At 37.0% G+C, this 20,808-nt stretch overlaps 1 protein-coding gene across 17 annotated transcripts in view; it reads right to left on the reverse strand.

Annotated features, from left to right (window-relative positions):
- Window positions 1-193: 193 nt before the first annotated feature.
- The window catches only part of APC (APC, WNT signaling pathway regulator), a 93,058-nt gene continuing 72,443 nt past the window's right edge, over window positions 194-20,808 (reverse strand). For 15 of the 17 annotated variants that reach the window (XM_046905989.1, XM_040655703.2, XM_046905988.1 and 12 more), the window contains 7 exons: window positions 18,151-18,529; window positions 17,055-17,150; window positions 16,120-16,259; window positions 15,247-15,324; window positions 13,958-14,074; window positions 12,726-12,940; window positions 194-12,222 (listed from right to left, as the gene is read on the reverse strand). In XM_046905989.1, the coding sequence (XP_046761945.1) occupies window positions 5,655-12,222; window positions 12,726-12,940; window positions 13,958-14,074; window positions 15,247-15,324; window positions 16,120-16,259; window positions 17,055-17,150; window positions 18,151-18,529 (7,593 nt within the window). In that variant the 3' untranslated portion in view covers window positions 194-5,654. The remainder of the gene's footprint in view (window positions 12,223-12,725; window positions 12,941-13,957; window positions 14,075-15,246; window positions 15,325-16,119; window positions 16,260-17,054; window positions 17,151-18,150; window positions 18,530-20,808) is intronic. The other 2 variants (XM_046905987.1, XM_046905990.1) reach the window with 2 other exon arrangements.

Here is a 20,808-nt window from a genome sequence, read left to right on the forward strand (position 1 = left end):
CTAAGCTTTTATCTACTTTATCTAAAATGTGACTACTACCAAAATAAAACTGCATGGGTTCTTAGACCATTGGTTCTGATATGTGTTGTCATCATCTTAACAGCAACTTTCTTTTTAAATGAAAACATATTTCTAGTGCAGCAGACACCTAAGATTTAGTTACAGCCAAGAAAAGAATTCCACTCTGACAAGGTGCAATCAGGAGGAAATTTTATATAACACCACCAGTAATAAGTTATGCATCGCAAGACTAAATTCAGAATTAGGATACTGTGAAGCAAAATACATCAGAATAATTGAAGAAATAATTAATTACAGAGATAGGATAAGAACAGTAATGCATCTCAGGCAGAAGCAAACAACAAAACTTAAGGAAAGATAATTGTGGGCTGAGTTCATCAAAGAGAAACAACATTCATAGGTGGGAAAAATTTATTTGTTCTCAGAGGACAACTTATTTACTTGCAGAGAGCCAGCTCGAGCTTTACACATCTTAATTCCCACCAAGAAGTAGGGCCCAAGAGATGCTCAGTTTGTATGTATGTCTTGAGCTAATAATTTTGGATGGAAGTGCATTTCACTGAGTGAACAAGCTCCCCCTACACCTTCGTATCTTAATTACAGTTTCATGGCCACTCAAGAAAAATAATGCTTTCACCAACAAGAAGATTAGAATAATGTCCTTGACTCCCGGGAGTGGCAGAAATTTGTAAATAACCGACAACTATGTGGAAATTCCCTAAGGAACAGATGACTTGCAAAACGAGGCTAGGGAGGCATTACCCAGTCTTAGAATGGACAAACTGCACATCTGGTAAACTGAAAGTTGACAGTAGAAAATGTAGGTATTAAATACATACTTGGTATTGATCTGGGCATCACAAATTTACTGACACCTACATGACTGTTGTGAACTCTTAAGCTCTGCAGCACCACACCAAATCCCCTTGCACTTCCAATATGTAGCCAAATACAACACACAACCAACTTACATTCAGACTAAAAAATCAACCTTATCTACATTAACATTCTCTAAAACATGTTACAGATAAAATCTGTTACTCTGCATATAGTAAACTATGAAGCAAGAATGACATTTCTACATGTGATTTAAAATGAAAGAAGTGGGGACATCTCTTTCGGTGATACTTAAAAGTGCAAAGGAGATGGCAGTGGTAGCAGACAGCGAACACGTTTGCGTAATGAAGTTAAGAAAGTCCTCAAAGGTCTAAGCATGGGAAGGAAGTCATGCTTCAAATGAATGGACACCTCACTTCTGATTCATCCAAATCACACATCTCACCCAGAACAAAGCTGTCAGATGGGCGGATTAGGCTTTGCATGGCGTTACAGTAAGTAGATGAAATTACACTGAGGTGGAACTCTACACAGGAATGTTAGCAACATTTATGGTTCTCCATACTATTTAATGGGAAGTGTGAAAAGACATCTGGGAGGCATCTAGCAACAAAAGACTACAAGTGGATGTTAAAGTTCACCTAAGCGTTCTTCTACATCGTCCCTGTGAGTAGTGCTGCCTTCATTAGGGACAGGATAAGGTCTCTCCCCTTTTTGAGCCTCTTCTAACTAATTGCAGTAGATCATTCTGCTGGAAGGATTTAATATTGCATTTAGTACTGCAAATTTAAAAATTATCACATATGATTTCACATATGGCAGAAAAAATAATTTGGTAGTTTGTGATGAAGAAAAAATAACTTTGTGCAAACATCATACTTCCGATGTTAGCTGTCAGAATTTCCAGGGTAAAGGGACTTCCCTGGAACACAGTATGTTTAAATGTAAAGCTCTGTTAGGCCACCAGCCAGAAATTTAAAATGAAGAAGCTAAGAGTACAAAACTTTAATTTGCTTTTGCTGTCTGAAAAAGGGTTAACAGCTGTTCTGGAACTTGGCGTACTGGCTTACAATAGCAAGTAATGGTTTGATCCAATCTCCTTCCACTTCCTCAGGCTGCTTGTCTGATCTTGCTCTGAGCAAATTCAGCATACGTGAGCATCTTCAACCCTACTCCTTCCAATCAGTTCTGCCAGGTAAGAGCTGATCTGGACCACTGAAGGGTCAGATGAGTGCTGTTGCTTACATTAACTGAAGTTTATTGAAGAGTAGCATAATTGATTACTTGTATTCTAAAGCCAACTCCTGCTTAAACAATATTCCAGTATTGTCAGGCAGTCAGGGCAAGGCCACTGGCTTTCAATTTTTGAGCTAGCAAATATGACAGTTTTAAGAATCATCTATAAAGTTTCAAAGGAAAATATTCTGACAGAGGACTGTACATGAAAAATCTAAGTTCCCTTTAAAAAGTTTTCAATATTTAGTCAGAAAAGCTTTCATAAAAATTTAGCAATACAGCAAGAAATAAGAATGAATGCACATTTTAAAAAGTAAAAATTTGCAGAAAGACATGTTCCCACTTTTCACATAAAGAACACAAAGTTTTATTAAACTAAATCAAAGGACAACTGCAGGTCTGCATTCCAATCACTAAAGTTCTATCAAAATGTATATCCCCAAAAAACACAGTAACATGAGTCTTGGTTTCCTTAGCTCCTTGCTTTCCTTCGTTTTGCCTCAACACTGATGATGTCCTGGTTCATGCTGTGCCATCCTCATTAAAATAAAACCAAGGAGCAAGAGAAAACTTTAGCAGCATAAACCAAATCTGGCAACCATTAATCTAGACATTGCTAACAAAATTCAAGACTAAATATACTTAATACAGCCATTTTCCATTCTTCTCATTTTATATTTCCTTGATTCATTTTTATAGTTAAGCATAAAATCTAACTTTGTATCCTAATCACTAATATGAATCAAACATCGTGTATGTCCTTAAATATTCTAAAAGTCTCTTAATGGATACTAAGCATTTTAGGTAAAGAATCAGAGAAATGCTTTGGGAAGGAATTTCAGAAGATTAAGTAAGCATCTCTCTGCACAAAGGCAATGTGAAATACACTGAAGTCCATCCCCTTATGTTTCCTAACCTTCTTCTTAAAACTTCTGTAATGGAAATCTAACAACTCCCATGGGAAGCATATTTTAGTGTTTCACTACCCTTATACTTGGAAAGTTTATCTCATCTGTCTTTGCTACGAATGTAGGTTAGTTATGAGGATATTAAGAGAAACTTCCCAATTAAAAAGAAGTACCTCCTAGACTGTTTGAAGAAGCCACTACAATTTCCAAATGCGTTCTGGTGTTTGACATGCATACAATTACTGATTGTTTCACCTCATGTTCTCATGTTCTTTAGATTACCTCAGTTACAAAACTGAAACCAGAATTTATTTATAGGGATTAAGTTTACCTTTAAATTCTTAGATAAAGGAGATGCAAAGCTATCCTGGGTAAAATGGTGTACCTTCAGAATATTCTATTCTACATTATCAGTTAGAAAACATCACAAAAAAGTATCACATCATTTGTAAGAAAGATGGTCTTCTATTAACACAAGGATGAAGTTCTGTATTCTACTCCAACAGAAAGTCCTGACTTCAAAACAAATCACGTTCTGTCTCTATTTCATCTTGAAAAGAGCAGTCACGTTCATATTAAAAGTTTTGTGAAGATACTATGTGCAAAATATTATGAATGCCAACATGCTGTTTGTTAAGAGCTACACCAACCAGGTGGTGTAGAAATGTAGCATGTCTTGAAAAATTTGACAAGAGGCAAAGAATTAAAAAAAAAAATAAAAATAAGATACCACTTGTTCAAAAAATCTGGATTTTTGGTATTGGCTTTTAACTTACTGCTGACAGTATCTCAATTCTGTTCAAAAACATTGCAAGTCTTATGAGGAATTCAAGATAAAAGTGATTAATCTTAATAGCAGATGAAGCACAAAAGCCACAGATGTGATGCACTGTAACAGTGCTAAGCCTGCCATAATGTTAAATTACTCTATTTCAGCGCTACTTAAAATTAGGGCATCTTGAATTCTGAATACCAACTATTTAGAATGCTAACTTAAGAACAGTCCAGCTGACACAGAACAAAACTGATGCAATTTTGTGGTTTGTTCAATCATGCACAGAACGGTTAATGTTCTATTATCTCATGTTTCTACCTTAAATGAAATCTGATTTAAATTCAATCTATGTATATATTTAAAGCACTATTCTGTCTTTTCAGCATTGTTCTAACACAAACCATATTTGCATCAAAAAGGCTTGAGGCAGCAAAGGTCCTGGTTTGCATACAAAATCTTTTTTCCACTACGACAAACTTTTTGTGATGAAATTCTTGTGGTATTTTTCCCTTTATAATTTTTTAAAAAAATAAAATTGCATGAAGATTTCAAATAGAATTAAAATTTCATCTCACAGTAGTCACTATTTCACATTCTACATTATATCCCCAATTAAAAAAAAAAGTTTCAATTTATAAATATCATTTTTATACATGTAATATTGTTTCAGTTTGCAGTGATGAAAGCAATTATCCCGCCTGTCTTCTTGAAATACCCTGCCTTTAGCCTTGTTATGCACCTGAGATGGGTGAAACTCTCAATTACAATTATATTACAGAAGACCTGAGGCCTGATCCTGCAACTGCTACAAGCATCCTACAACAGCCATTTTCAGTCACTAAGAATGAATATTGAGGGTGCAAGATTCTCCTGCATCAGGCCGTAAGTGTAAGTGCATTATACATACTAAAAGGTGACATCTCAAAGTAAAATACTGTATTTTTATGTAATGCAAAAGTAACACACACGATTTACATATAGTAATAATTTATTCTGAAATGTTCATCTTAGTCTCTGTTGAGACATCACCCATGTCTCATTAATAAAGAGCAGCCATCTCACCTCAAATACCAGAATATACAACAAGTTACAGCATAGCAAAAAAGAAAAAAAAATCTACCTACTTGAAGATGAAATCTAGTTCAGGTGAAATGATTTTGCTCAAGGCTTTACAGTTACACAGTTTTCTTTTTTTCTATTTTTTTTTTTTCTTTTCCCCAGGGCAAAAAGAAAGTGTAAACTGTTACACCATACCTATCTATGCACATTATGTGACCACAAATGTTACCATTACTTCGGAAAATAACCATCAGTTTCATTCATGCAGAAAAGCAGGCTGGGAATGCTTGTTCAGCAGAAACCATATTACTGTGAATTTCACAGCCACATGATTAATTACTGGGTTAGATGGACTCACAAATACTAAAACTGAGTATATTTTTTTGCATAAATAATACCAGTTCTTCCCTGATGTAGTTTAGTCAGTCTGTAGTCTAGAAATGATTGATAAAGCAGTATGACTCCATCATCTCTATAGGCAATGTTCAATGATTTCAAGACAAGCAATATTTAAAGGATCATGGGATGGGATGCTAATTAAATACATGTTAAACATACTGTACAAATATACTTGCATTAGCAATTTTATTTCAAACTGTCAATCACGTTTTCCTCCAAAATATTACCAGTGAAGACAAAGTATACTATCAAATATGGCTTCCAGAACAAGGACTCTCTAACAAGAATCAAACCTATTTACAAAAACAAAGAAACAAAACAAAACAAAAAAATCAATCCCCATCATTTGAAGTTTCATTTGCAATAAAACTTCTAAGTAGCTGCTGCATTTAATACATCAGTTTTATTTCTTGATGTATCTAAACAGAAGTCACCAGGTAAGAGCCAGAATGACGTTTGGGACTCTGAGTTCCACTGGAGTCTGTATTTTCAGACTTTGAGTCACGTTTCTTTGTGCTGTTATTTACTGGTGTTGGTATCTGTGATGGCCGAGCAGAACTATTGTCCACACTACTCTTCCTACGGCTTGGGTTGTAATTGAAAGGAGTTACTCTTGCTGCAACAGCGCCAATCGGAGAGTTATGTTTGCTTGAACTACTGGAGCTGAATGGTGTACGCTCGCTTACAGTACTTTCGTTATTTTCTGGTGCAGGAACAGGATTGGTCTGCAGAGGTTTTGTTTCATTGCCTTTCTTGTCTGGACTGTCCATCTGAAAGAAAGAGTTCAGACGATTTTCTAAACCAATGGTACGAACAGGAACACTTCCATTCCCTGGATTTTGTTTTTCTTGAATCTCCTTAGAATCTTTGCCATTCACAACCCCCTTCTCTGAAACACTGTCAATAACAGGAGGAGTATTTCCAGTTGGGGACCTTCCAGATCGAGGATTGTTAATTGGGCAGTCCTCAATCCTCACCCAAACATCCTCAGTCTTAGAGACAGCTGGTGCCATCTGATAGATTAGAGTTTTGGAATCAGAGCTACTTGTGGCACTCGAGGAAGGATGCTGAGGATCATTCATTATTTGGGGGATTTCATTTTCTTTTATTTTTCTCCAAGTACCTTTTGCTGGTGCTTGGCTTTCTTTACTTTGCTTCTGTCCAGAAAGGGAACTTCCATGTTGCTTTTCATCTTCGCTTTTTGCCTTTTCACTGGATTCTGAAGAAGCTGACAGAATTGAGGAAGAACTTCCAGTTCTTCTCCAAGTGCTTACACGAGGAAGTGATGAGGAATGCTTACTATGCTCGCGTTTCCACGTTCCTGATCTGTTGATTGGCAACCTAGATGGACTCTCAGAATGAGAACGCGCTATGTCGTGGCGTTTTGCTGGTCTCCCATCATATTCTACAGAAGGGCTCAGATTAGGGGGTAATTTTCGCCAGCCACTAGTTTGGGCAGTTGAATGAGTGGATAAAGACATATCAGGAAGCGAGGGACTTAAAACTGGAGTCTGTAGTTGGGACCTTGTGGGAGAATCTGGTCTGGAAGGAGACAGAGATTCAAATGAAGCAGACTCTTCCAATTTACGTCTTAGAGTTGGACTCGGAGCTTCTTTAATAAAAGTTGACTGGCGAACAAGAACAGGCCTCTCAGATCTGTCAGATTCACTTCCGCTAGATTTTGCCGATGACATTCTGGATAAGTCAGTCTTTTTGTTTGATGCACCACTACCAAGAATTTGGTTCAATCCTTTGGAAGCAGACTCACTTCTTGGAATGCTACTGGTGTTCTTAGTTAAGGCAGTTTGCTTTGTAAGGTTTTGCTGGCTCATCTGCCTGCCTGGTGATGTATATGACATCCTACCTGAACTTGAAGATTTAGTTGAAGCTGTGCTAGGAGACGATGTTCTTGGCAACTGAGACAGTTTGTTGGGAGGACTTATACCGTTTCTTCCTGGGGAAATTGAATTTCGGCCTGGAGATTGCAGAGGCCTGCTCAATGGCTGCTGTTGAGGTCTAGAAGGAGTGGAGTCTCTAGATCCTGATCTAGAAGGTCCTTTACTTGATCCACCCTGGTTCAACCCTGACAGCTGCCTAGTTACAGGAGCTGGCTCAGGTTTTACTGATGATTTGACTCCCCTTGGAGAACTAGCTGAACTTTGGCCTTCACTGGGACTCTTGGAATTTGTGTTTTTGAATGGGGGGCCTTTTTTGGAAACAGGACTTGTACTTGAAGAACTATTTCGAACTCCTGGAATATGAATCATTGTCCTACCACGTGAAATTGAAGGCACACTTGTTTGTTGTGGTTGCTTTATCTGGCTTGAAACTTCTGAATTGGAGCGAGCTTTTCCTGTGATTATACTTTTATATACTCTCTTCCCTCCTTTGATTCCCTTACTTTCAGATTCTACTTTTTTAGATTCCAGTGTACTTTTCTCTCCTGGCTTAAGAATTCGTGGACCTTTATTACTAGTAAAAGGTTTCTCTTCTTGGTCTGGGGTAAGATGGAATGGTGATCCCAGAGAAATACCAGATTTTAATGAAAGGATAGAATCAGAGTCTGATGAAGCTTGTCTAGATAGTGATGCAGCAGCTGCAGCTTGATGCAGGCTACTAACTATAGAATTTGCACCTTCTTGTATAGCTTTCCAATCAAAGTTCTCTGAATCAGGTGAGAAACCGTGTTCTGAATCTGGCCTCTGTATCTCTCTCAAATCCAGTGTTAAATCTTCTGCCAACATACCACCTATATTTCTGGAATTACTTTTTTCACTTTCACTCTTAATTCTTGATGGTTTTTTCTTTTTAGGCATGGCAGAACTAATGCATTCCTGCAAAAGATCATCTTCTGAGTCAATACTTAGAGAACTCAGAGAGCTATTTCTAGAGAAACATACCGGTGTATCTTCAACATGAAATGATTTAGGTGCATAACCAGAAGTCTGTGGTCTGCTTGATTCTATCTGTGAATCAGGAGCCTCGGTTCGCTTTACTGGTTCTCCTTCTTTGTTGTTATTGTTTTCTTGATCAATATCACTAAGGGAACTAAGAGATGAATTGCGAGAAAAACAAACAGGTGTGTTTTCAATAGCAAAATTCTGCATCTTCTCATCTGTAGCTGCCCCTCTGTCTGGAATATCTTTACTTGGCTGACAGAAAGTTTTAGACTGACTTCTGCTTGTTGGGTGCTTTTGGCAAACTTGTGTCCTATTACTTGGTTGCTGACCTGAAGGCTGTTCCACGTTAGGGCAGTCTTTAGTTTCTACTTCCTTTGCTTCTTTTCCTTTTCTTAATTCTGCCTTTTCCCTTGAAAGGTCAACATCATCATCATCAAAATCCAAAGAACTTAAGGAATCATTGCGTGAAAAACAATACGGAGTTCCCTCAATAGGTGTGTAATGATGAGGGGAATCAAATGTAAAGCTTCCTCTTACACGCTCTTCATTATTTGGAAGTTTGTCATTAAAATCTCTGGAATTATTTTTAAGATTCTGTTTCTTTGCATCTCTGTTCTCTGGATAGCTTCTTTCATTATTAATTTGGCTTTTAGACTCCGTGTTTTTTCTTACACGTGCTCTGTATTCGCTGTTTTGGGGAACAGGCTTTACTGGTGATGTTGGCTTCTTTTTCTCACCTTCTGGTTGATTTTTGTTATTTAGAGATGTAGATGCTTGTTGGATTTGATCCATTATTTTCTTCACTCTAAAAGGTTTGTGACTTTTTCCTTTTGGCATAGCTGAGTTAATGCACTCAGCCAGAATATCACCCTCTTCTGTTTTATCATCATCCAGTCCTGGGCCAGTCACAGTTATGCTTTTTGCTCGCTGAGTGTCATCTGTACTTCTACCTTCTGTAGGAATAGTGTCCCTCTTTTCAAATTCCCCTGACTCTGCCCCTGCACCCACACTGTCTACATTGGCCAACTCATTTGGTGGTGATTCTATTGTGAGATCACTCAGAGATGTAGCTGTTGAAAAATTTATTGGCGTACCCTCAACACAATATACTCGTGGCATATCATCTCCTGGTGTAAAACTCACATGCTTTTGGGATTGCAATCGGCTTTGGGAAGGCAGAAGTTTGTAAACCGGCAGCTGGCTTGGCTTTCTGGCTACAGGAGGAGGTATTTTTGGAGCAGATGCTTGAGAAGGCTTTTTGGCTTTACGTGAAGACTTTGTAGGCATTGCAGAAATAATACATTCTTCCAGTATTTCAATATCATCATCATCAGAATCATCCAGAATGTCTTTTTCTGCTTCAGAAGGCTTCTCTGCTTTATTCTCTTGGTTATCCTTTGTTTCATCTGACTGTTCAGGTTCTGCTTCATTTCCATGTTCATTTTCATGTACAGGAGGCATTATTCTTAACTCTACATCTTTCTGTATAAATGGCTCATCAAGACTCAGAGCACTCAGGCTAGAAGAGCAAGAAAACCCATCTGGTGTACTTTCTGTGGCAAAATGTAATAGTGTATCAGCATCTGGCAATACCTGAACTCTCTGAACAGCTGCATTTACAGCTGCTTGTCTAGGACCAGGCTCTCTCTTTTCTGCAGTAGGTACTTTACCTTTAGTTACATCCCTTTTCACTTGAACTCCTTGAGCAGGAGGTGGTGTTTTACTTCTGCTTGGAGGCATTGTTTGTCCTGGGCTATCTGGAAGATCACTTGGACTTATAATACCACTCACCATTCCACTACAAGGCTCACTTTGAACTGAACTAGCAATTGAACGGCTTTCAAAACTATCCAGGGAACTCACAGAAGTACATCTGCTGAACATGAGAGGAGTTTCCTGTACATAATGTTCTGGTGGGCTTTTAGGAGTCTGTGCACCACTCTTTGAGGGAGATTTGGCACCTGAAGAAAATTCAACAGCTTTATGTCTGGAGGACTCAGAAGGTGATAAACTGGAAGTTGGAAGTCTACTGGATTTTGTTCTGATATGTTGTGATGTTGACGTGATTTCACTCACTGCAGCTTCTGCAGATAGAGCCCCACTGTTTTCTTTTAGTTCTGATATCTGTAGTGTAGCATTAGTATCAGTCACACGTGTGGATTGATCACGTCCTATTTCATCTTCAGCTGATGACAAAGATGACAAGGAGCTACACCTTGAAAAACATATTGGTGTATCTTCCACACAGTAAGTTTGTATAGTTTCCTGATTAATAGAAGGAGTCTTACAGGAGGCAGTCTTTTGAGCATGACCGCCTCTGCTCTGTGCAGAACTTGGGTGAAGCTGATTCTGCCTCTTTGAACCTGCTGAAGGGGCTGACGTGTTCCCACTGCTTGAGGAAATATGGTCAGTTTTAGTGCTCTGCACTGAAGAAGTCTTTGAAAAAGTAAAAGATGGTTTCTGAGAAGAGGGAGGAACTTCTGTTGAATACTTCAGACTATAATCAATGGGTTGATCAACCTGATGTTCCTCTTCATTGTACTTTATGCTGTAATTGGTTGGTCTGTCTTCCTCTTCATGCTGTTCCTCCTCAGAATAGCGTTCACTGTAGTTGGTTGGCTTATCATCATCATAATCATCAACCTGGCACAAGGACTGATTTACTTTCTGATTGATTCCAAGAGTTGACCCTACTCTGTTCTGATCTGAACCATTGGATCCTCTTGATCTAAATGAAGGAACACAGTCTTGCTGTCCAAAAGGTGACTGGTATTTCATGTGTTTATCATCTCCACTTTCAGTGTACACAGGGTAGGTCGCACTTTGGCTCCTTGACTGCCTTTGGTCATTTTGTTTCATTTCATCATCTATTATATGCTTAGGCCTTGCCCATCTTTCATTCTGAGAAGGACTCTGCCTTCCAGAATTTAACTGTTCATCTGAATATTTAAGACTATAGTTAATAGGAGTGTCTAGTTCTCCATCATTGTCATCCATGTGATTTGCACTATGTATCTTATGTGCCAAGTCAGCTGGATATTGCCCATAACTACAAAATTTACTTTCATCATCCTCAGAGTAAGATTCAATGGAAGGTTTCATTTGGCCTCTTTTACCATAGCCATCACTGCTGCTGACGCTATTTAAGCTGTCATTTGATGCTCTCTTGTATTCCATTTTTGTGTAAGGCACAGGACACGGCCTGCTTGAATTCTCAGATTTTGGAAAGTACGTATTTGAGTGAGTATGGGCAGTGGCTGCTCTCCTTGTGGTATTTCTGTCTTCTGTCAAACAGTGCATTTCAGAAGTGGAACCGGAACTTCTGTCTTCTTGTGGAATATGCATGCTTGTCACTTCTTCCATAACCTTGGCAATCTGAGCTGCAGCTGTAGAAATCTGCATTCCTATTCTCTTAGAGGAGTTTCCACTGTTCTCTGTAGCTGGATGATAGGCATTTAAACCTACTGCTCGATCTCTGTCAAGACTTCTGTCTTTCTCAGATAGACAATTTTCTATGTTTCCTCTACTTGAAGAAGCTGAGCCAGGCAATACTGTAGAATTTAAATATGGAGAAAGTACAGTCATGTTACCAGTATTAAAACTCTCTGTTCTGCATACTCCATCATCATGACGACTAGAGTCCAGAACATACTCACCGTATATATTCTGCTTATGTCTCTGCTTATTACGGTGAGATGCTTTTGGGCTTAAATTATCAATATTGTCAAAAGTCTCTGATAAATGTTGCGCATCTAATTCTGCTTCCAGTGCCTTTTGTTTTCTAACATGAAGAGATGGTAAGCTTGATCCTGGAGACATAATGTTAGTATCCTTATACTTTGCTGGCCTGTTTGCCATGAGATTTCTTAGAGCTGCAGCACTGCCCATTGCTATCATTTTGTGTTTTGAGTGAATGAGATTTTTGAGCATGCTGACTGCTCCCATGTCCCAGAGTGCCTCCTGATCCTTTGCATTTCGTGCAGAAAGATTCCACAGGGTTCCACATGCGTTACTGACTATTGTCAAACTGTGTGACTTCAAGTGTTGTAACAAGGTTTGTAAGCAACTGTTTTCTCGCAAGATTTGCCTGGTATTAAGTAATTGAAAACAAAAATCATTAAGTGACATTTCCAACAGATCAGAGACAAACAAAATAAAAACTTACTACACAACAAGCAAGTTAATCCTTTAAAAGGATAGTTACAATTATCCAGTGAAAATTTATCTTATTTTTCCTCTATTTTTATAGAATCTATCTAAATGCTCACCAAACGCTACTATAAACACAAATTTTTGCTCCCATCCTACCCTCTCAAAAATATTTTTCCTTCCAGGTTGCTTCCTATGGCTGATAATGACTTATGAATCTTTTCTTTCCATGAAAAGACTCTAACACTATTCATCATTTATAAGCAGCAGATATTAATCTGTTTGCATATTTCTGTTATCTAAGTGGAACACCTGCTGACTCGTTACAAATTATTGTATTTTATATTACTCTACATACATTCATATTAAGACTCAGCATACAAACTATCTTTTAAACATGCTTTTAGTACCACTACAATTTTTCAGAAGCACTATACCCACCTGTGGTCCTCATTAGTAGCAATTAAGCTAGAAACATTTCTTAAAATTCCTCCTCCACTTTCTATGATGGCAAGAGTGTTTGTTTGGCTCCGGTATGTCAGCGTACCAACTAGAAATGCAAGAGCACCATCAACAGCACATATATCAGCTTTGTTCTCAGTACAATGTGCTGACAGATTCCATAAGGCACTCAAGACACTTTTTAGGGTTGATTCCTAGGAAAATAACAAAGTGACAGGATTAGAAAAGTTTTTCAACTATTGATCAAAAGCCCTCAGAAATATTGAAGGAGTTTGTCACAAATCTCTAATTCCCACTGATACAAAGATGGACCAAGAATAAACTGAAGTACTAATTCCCACTGAACCTACAGGAATACAGCCCACAGATTTAAAAAAAAAAAAAAAAAAAAAAAAAAAAAAAAAAAAAAAGCCTTGTTAATTTTAACATACACTTGCAAAGAAATAAAATTCACTGACCATGGAATTTGTTTTACAATTTGTTTTTCCAGTTATCAGCACAATTTGATTTTTGTTTGGATGAAATCTCACTTGTATGCTAATGCCTGATATTTTCTTTCTATTTTCCTAATGTGCTTCTTTTATTCCTCTGGCTTTTCCTCACAAATATGAGTTAGTTATGTTCCAATTTCTGCTTTCTGGGCTGATCAGCTTATCAACTAAGGCATACAGCAGCGCAGGCAAACTTTTGTTTGCTTCCCTCCTTCCCTCAGCAATGGATTTATTGCTTGCCAGAAATTTTTTGAAGTATCAGCCACAGTACTTGCTAGCTGTCATAATGGTAAACTGATTTGAAGATTAGCCAGCAGAGGACTCTGGGATAGAACATAATCTTGTCTAGATACCAAGAATATATCTAGAAAATGACAGAAGTGGCAGTTACCTACTCACTAAAATCAGAAGAGGTTCTATTAAATTGTAGAATTGTAAGAAACAATGAAGCCGAAGAGCAAAAGCTGTCAATCGTCAAAAAACAGAATTACAGAAATACTACTAGTTTTGAGGTAATAGCATTATTTTATGATCTGATGTTCCATTAACTCAAAGCAATTCTATTTACCAATTCTAACAGAACTTTAGGTAACTTAAACTCTGAAGTTACCTGAAACACCCAAAACATGTGACATACTGCTTATGTCAAAAAAGACCACAATACATTTATTTTGTGTAAATTAAATGTAACGTCTCAAAAATTTATCTTATACACGGTACCTTCTTAACTTCTAAAGCACATTCCATCAGTGCTTTCACACTCCCAACTTCTCGTAGTGTCTTTTTGCTGTTTACGTCTGCACGCCAGGACAAGTTCCTCAACACACTTGCAATGACCTGCAAAATATGAAAAAAATATATATTTTACTACATATGCTTGCACACCTATATGCATATTTCATATATAAATAAAGGCATATATAGCGGTCTCAAGTTGTGTCGGGGAGGGTTTAGACTGGACATTAGGAAGAATTTTTTCACAGGCAGGGTGGTCAAGCATTGGAATGGGCCATACAGAGAAGTGGTGGAGTCCCTGTCCTGACAGGTACTTAAGAGATGTGTGAAAGTGGTACTAAGGGATGTGGTTTAGTGATGATTATATAATGTTACTTTGATTCTGTGATAACAGAAAAGATAATATTGCTTACAACATTATATTAATTTCATATTTAATAATTTAAAACAAGCTTCATACAAATGAACAGTTCCGTGTCCTCTGGATCATGCTAGGCTCTTGCTACGGACTTTATTTCAGGGTAATTTTTCTCTACAAAGCAGAAGCCATTGGAAGAGACACTCAGGTGTCACATCACTTTGCTGAAACTTAGAAAGTTTCTCTAGATGCTGCTGTGGAGAACAGGTATGTATTTACTAACAGAACATCCTTGTGAAGTCAAACGTACTTTTTTTTTTTTTTAAGTAAAGCTTCTTCCACTATTATTCTGCTATTATTTACTTTCTACTATTGTAGGAGGAACCTCAATACTGCATAAACCCTTAGTCCATTAGCACTGTCATTAGCAAACTAAAGTAGAGAATCCGGGATTTTTTAAACTTGTCTTGAAACTGGACTTCCATCAATAAATCAGGGTCATAGAAGTTTTATAGCCCATGTGTTGGATATACTTTGGTGAAAAAACAGTATGACCCACGGGCAGGCATTTTATTACAAGAACTGTACTTCATAATTTGCAGAATGAATACAGGTACTAAGTTTGTTATGCAAACAACACAACACAAGAACAACAATTACAGATGACAAATCAGGCTAAGATGAATGCAGCATATTTCACAGAGAGAATCTAAGTGGAAAAAAAAAGAGGAGGCTGAAGGCTGTGGACAGCACCCTAGCAATGTCACGACAAAGACAGAATTCAAGTACAAAAAGAAGTGACAGCAAGACCAAATAGGTAGAAGGAATGTAAATACTGATTTTCAATATACTGTAATAAAATTGAAGTGCTGCAAAGTAGCAAAAATAGACAAGAAATATTTAATCTCATTGTTACCTGCTGTAAATCTTCACTTTCAGACTTCAGTTGGGCTACAAGAGCTCTCATGCAGCCCTTCATCGAACATAATGTAGCCTGATAAGAATCAGAAGGAAATAGAAAAAATACTTTTATGACAGATTAGGTGGCTTACTGGTGCATAATACTTTGATATTTTAAGCTGATCATCTCTGAAGTTCAAAAAAGCTTAGTAATATTTGTTTCCAATAATCAGTATTTGGCCCACAACTACTGAAAACTAATTCATCTTCTATTCTTGAAAATCTGAAGTGGTAGAATTGTGATAAATTTTATAGTTTTTACAACAGGTCTAGGACTAGATCTGGAATATTACCAGTTAAGAAGCCTTCTTAACTATCCCTTGGAAAAAATAATGGACAATCACAACATTTATGACATCTGAAGAACAGCCTTTAAAGCATATGTAAATAAGTGAAAAACTGTAAGGCTTACATTAGAAACTGTCTGTGACGAAGTACAATTAAAAATTCTTTGAAAATGAATGATGTGTTAGAACTGTAGTACTTGTCAGCTGGGCAGCAAATACATGAGGGCAACTCGAGAAGCAACGGTTTTTTATTACGTTGGCTCAGACATTAGAGGCAGATGTTGGTGGTGTGGCAGTAGAGGTTGAACGCTCCCTCTAATATCCTTGTTGCTGACATCTGACAGATGGCAGCAGAGGAACAGTCTGACAAAATGGGGTCTGACATGGAAGTGTTTATGAAGTAAACCACACGTGTTGTTCTTGTTTGAAATTTCTCCCTGGAGCCTAAATCCAACATTCTTTCACAAAGATTTCTTCACCTGTCTGAGAGCTGCAATTCAAACACGCCTAGCAACTGAAATTATTATACGTTTGATTCTTACCTTGTTTGCTACATCTCCAAAAGTCAGGTTTGTCAGAGCCATTCCAGCATACCTCCTCAATGTAACACTATAATGGTCATTTGTAAGTCCATACATTTCACAGTCCACTTGCAGCAGTTCAGCAATGGCTTGCAAACCTCCTTAGAAGCCAAATAAACAAACAAACAAACAAAAAAAGCCCAACGAATTTCAATCCTGATATCAAGAATACCGTAACATCTTAAACATCTGAAAAACAGAAGGCTCTGAAAATAAAATAAACTTCTAAATAAATGACTCTGGATGTCAAATCCTATGTTTAGTACAAGCTGAAAGGTTTGGTAACATGGTATTAAGATCTGAGAGAGGGGAACTGGGAACAGAAGTATTTATGAAGAAGAAAATTACTTATCTTTTAATTACAGCTGAAGTCGCAACTTGTGACATCACACCAGTAACATAAAAGGTTATATAGTAAATCTGACAATTATCAATTAATCGTTATTACTGAATGTTACTTTCTGAGGAAAAAGTACACAGAATATTTTTAAGTAGACATTGCAAAGGAAACCTCCATGCACAGAACTGAGTGAGCATAGATAAAAAAAATTCAGGCTGCTGAACAGGAATCTACTTATAACACAAATACTTCAAAAAGTGGCTTCCATTGTAAGGACAGCGCTTCTGAAAGTCACAAGAACTTCCATGACAGTAATACTCTTCCAATATTCAGAGTTTGTGCCAAAGAGTAACTTGAAAGATAACCTGTCCACTGGGTGATGGACTAGTTCATGTAACCTGCATTAATCACTTTGAGGTCACAAATGAACCAATGATTTGCTTGAATCTATGGTAGAACAAAGCCACATAATATTTGAAGTAATCCTTACAAGCAATGAATGTCAGCATTTCTAGCAAACTTTTCAACAAAGTCAGATAAATACATTTGGTCTTACCAAGCTCATTCATAGCATGCCTGTGTTCTTCATCAAATGAAAGTTTCATTAAAACACACACTGCAGGACAGATTTGATGATCAACTGGTGCAGGCACTGATCCAGAAATAGGTAGCAGTTAGTGTTTTGTAAGTGTGTAATCTGTCTAAATCATAAGACTTCCAAAAAGAATCAAAACTTTAAGAGAAATCAATTGCGATTTTGTTCGGATTTATTTCTTCCTATTAACCCACAAATAGACAAACACTTAGGGATATTGCTAATAAATGTGTATACACAAGATGCCTGAACAAACCCATATATAACCAAGAAGACATGCATGTTTCTATATACTTCTAGGAAATATAGTTGGTGCATAAAAAAAGAAGTTAGAGAGAATCAATGTATGCATTATATAATGTAACTTCTGGTAAAAACAAAACAGAACAAAACAACAACAACAAAAACCTTATTAGTTTTGAAAAGCAAAAAACTTGCTGAAAATAAATCAGTAAAGTATTCCAGCAGTATTAAATAATGCAGCGTCTAAAATGAATCTGTTTCTTTGGGTGCTAACTCCTCAGAAAACTGCTACTACTATGCTATTTTAATACTGAAATAGTTCTCATGTGCAGCATTAAAAATAATAATTCACATAACATTGCCTAGGGTGAGATTTTTTTAAACTTTATCCATCTCCTAAATGAAATGTGTATCTCCTGAACACATCTGAATGAAGAACAATTTGGAATTATTCATTTATTAAGATAGACTGCATTATGCATTCAAATGTACAACAGCACTAAGTAGAAATTCACTGTTAATTCACAGATCATCAATATAAAACACTAGAGTTATTACTTAGAATGCATCTGAAAGTCTTATGATTTAAAGGACAAGTTTATAAATACAGCTTCATATCCATAATAGATGATACTTCCTAATGCTACCTCAACTTAAGAAGCCTATCTATACATGCAGTCACACATACCATATATGCTGATACCCAAACGTTTCACAAACCTGACATACATTATACATAACCAAGAAGTTAAAGTCAGTTGTATTTTTTGTAAACTCACTGTTTAGCAAGATTTATAAAGCTGGAAGAACGTACTTGGGTTTTTGTCTTGGTCCATGCCTTGTTCATGTGCTTCCTGCCATTCCCAACATGTTTCACAGTAAGCACGGATCTGCTCCAAAAGATGGAGCACACGGATTTCCCGTCTGCCTCGCTTATCATCAGGCTGGGAGTGAATGATGTTATGCAGCGCTGCACTGGCTCTGGCACGGGCCTCCTTACTACCACGAGAGTTCCCTAACAAGACAGAGTCTTTATCGTTGCCATGTAAAAGCTGGATGAGGAGAGGAAGACATCCAGACTGACGCATAGCTATGCAGCTGTCCTGGGAGCTAGACATTGCTAGCAATGTTCTCGACATGTCATCTTTATCATGAGTACCAAGCATTGATAACAATGAGTACACCATTTCCACCTGTAGGTCAAATGATTTTAGAAACAGAGTTATATTTTAAAACTACATATTAAAATAAGCTTAAGTGAAATCTAAATGGTACACATGAGCAAAACAACCCCAAACAAACAACTGATTTAATGGTGCAAGAGCCTGTGCTATTTAGAAATAATTAAGCACTATTACTAATTCACCATCTATGACCTTAATAAATCTCACTTCGTGGTTAAATAGGTGGAACAAATTGGCAGTAACTGTAGGCAGCTGCATTAGTCTGCAAGAGTAACGGTGAAAACTTTCCATTGTGTAAAATGAATTAAATAAACAATAATGAAAATATTTTACTTTGAAAATGTAAAATATACTTAAAATTAACTCTATCTTAAAAAAGTAAGTTCTGTATGAACTGCACTTTCATGCAGAAATGCTCTTCAGTGAAAAATTATCTGTTAAGTTGCCATTAAAAAAATTATCAAGACAGGGTAAGAGTGATTACATGAATTTATGTTTTACATTGTAATATATATAAATGTTATGCAAGTAAAATATCTTGCATCTACATATCCCCAAGTTTTCACTTAAAACTTTCAAATTAACCAACCATTTTTTGTTACGAGTGACTTACATATGGACCAGATTACTTACAGCAAAAGCAAAACTGGACAATTAAATTAAAACTTGATCTTCAAGTTTACTGAGATAAAATCAGAGAAGGAAACAAATGCTCTTTTACTACATATCATGTAAGTACAAAGCAGGCATAGAATTAAATAAAGCCGTATAAAACGAACAGTACACATCTAACTCAAAACAACAAACTTGCACATTATAAAACTATGATTGATTCTTCAGGGATTCCTTTGTTGATCTGTGGTCAGTGTATGGTTTGATTTTTCTTTCCCATTCTGTTTTCTTCATTAGTGGATTTACATTGAGAATTGCATTTGGTTCCTTCAGTGAGCTCTTAGTAGAATATAATACAGCACAGAAGATGGTAGAGATACTATCTAGAACTCCCGAACTCTATCCTAACTCCTAAGCCAAGATAAACAGTAAAATTCAAAATCAAAGCACAACATAAAGAAACTACCAAAGGGAACTGTGGACATCTCTTCAGAATGTATTAACTAAGAAATGACACTTTGGAATGCTAGACCAAGTTTGCTACAGAAAGTCAGATTTTTGTACTAGCTAGTGGACCACTGAATTATTTTCTTTCTTCCCAAAAGATTCTAATGTATCTGAGGGTAAGTACAAATACGTAGTTATACAAAAATTATATGGCAGTGAATAGACAAAGCAGCAAATCTGCCAACGTGTATCTCCTGAAAGACCATAGGACTGCTGGGAGAAGGGAAGTCTTGATGTCTGTGAAACTCTATGATCCCATGCAAAATCCACTGAAACAGTCTTGAAGCCTATCCTGTAACAACCTAGCATCCTGATTTTGAAATTCTTGGTCTGGAAAAATTCACATGCTGTATTAAAACAAACTGCTTGAATTCATAAAAGACAGTGAATTTAATCTGCTTTACGTATGCCTTTTGACAGGTATTTCAAGTGGCAGCTTTAATCCACAGTAATTTAGATTTGGACGACAATTCTTCTGTCAGAGAATAAAGCTGAAGAAGCCATCCAAATCTGACCTCTGAGTTGTGGCAAGGACAGTACAGGAAAAACTATGGAATGTTTTTCTCTCTTTCCTTCCCTGCACAGACACACTGCACATAAAGACATCTCTTTCTGCATCTGTAATTACACTGCTCTATTTAGAATCTTTACCACACGTTCACATGTATCAATACTAAGCTTTTCTTATCCTATAGCACACTAAGTTCGATCTATTTCTTTGCATGTATTTTTTTACACTTCCCATGCATTCAGGGCTCTCCATCTGTCTGCAGCTTCAGGAAATTCTACAGTTTGCAATGAAAACTTGTTAACAGACTAACCAACATCACATCCATTTGTGGTATGCAGTGTATGGTATACAGTGCAAGACTGTATGCATACCAACATTACAGAAACATATTTAAGGCGCAAAGTAATCAATAAAATGTCAAGACAAATGGCTCATGGAAGACAGGGCTCGGTACCCTGCCCATACTACTGCTGAGTCCAGAGGCAATACAAACTCCAGTGTTTCAAGAACTTGTGTGTTACAAATTTGTGCTTTTTTCCATCTCTTTTTCATACTGCATGTATACTTTTGAACACACTCTGTTGCAAACAGACACCACTGTGCATGTCTTGAATAACTTTTTAAAATTGTGGGTCTGTCTAATTCCTTAGCAACTGTC

This window comes from Gallus gallus, chromosome Z (assembly GCF_016699485.2).
Source record: "Gallus gallus isolate bGalGal1 chromosome Z, bGalGal1.mat.broiler.GRCg7b, whole genome shotgun sequence".
Taxonomy (NCBI): domain Eukaryota; kingdom Metazoa; phylum Chordata; class Aves; order Galliformes; family Phasianidae; genus Gallus; species Gallus gallus.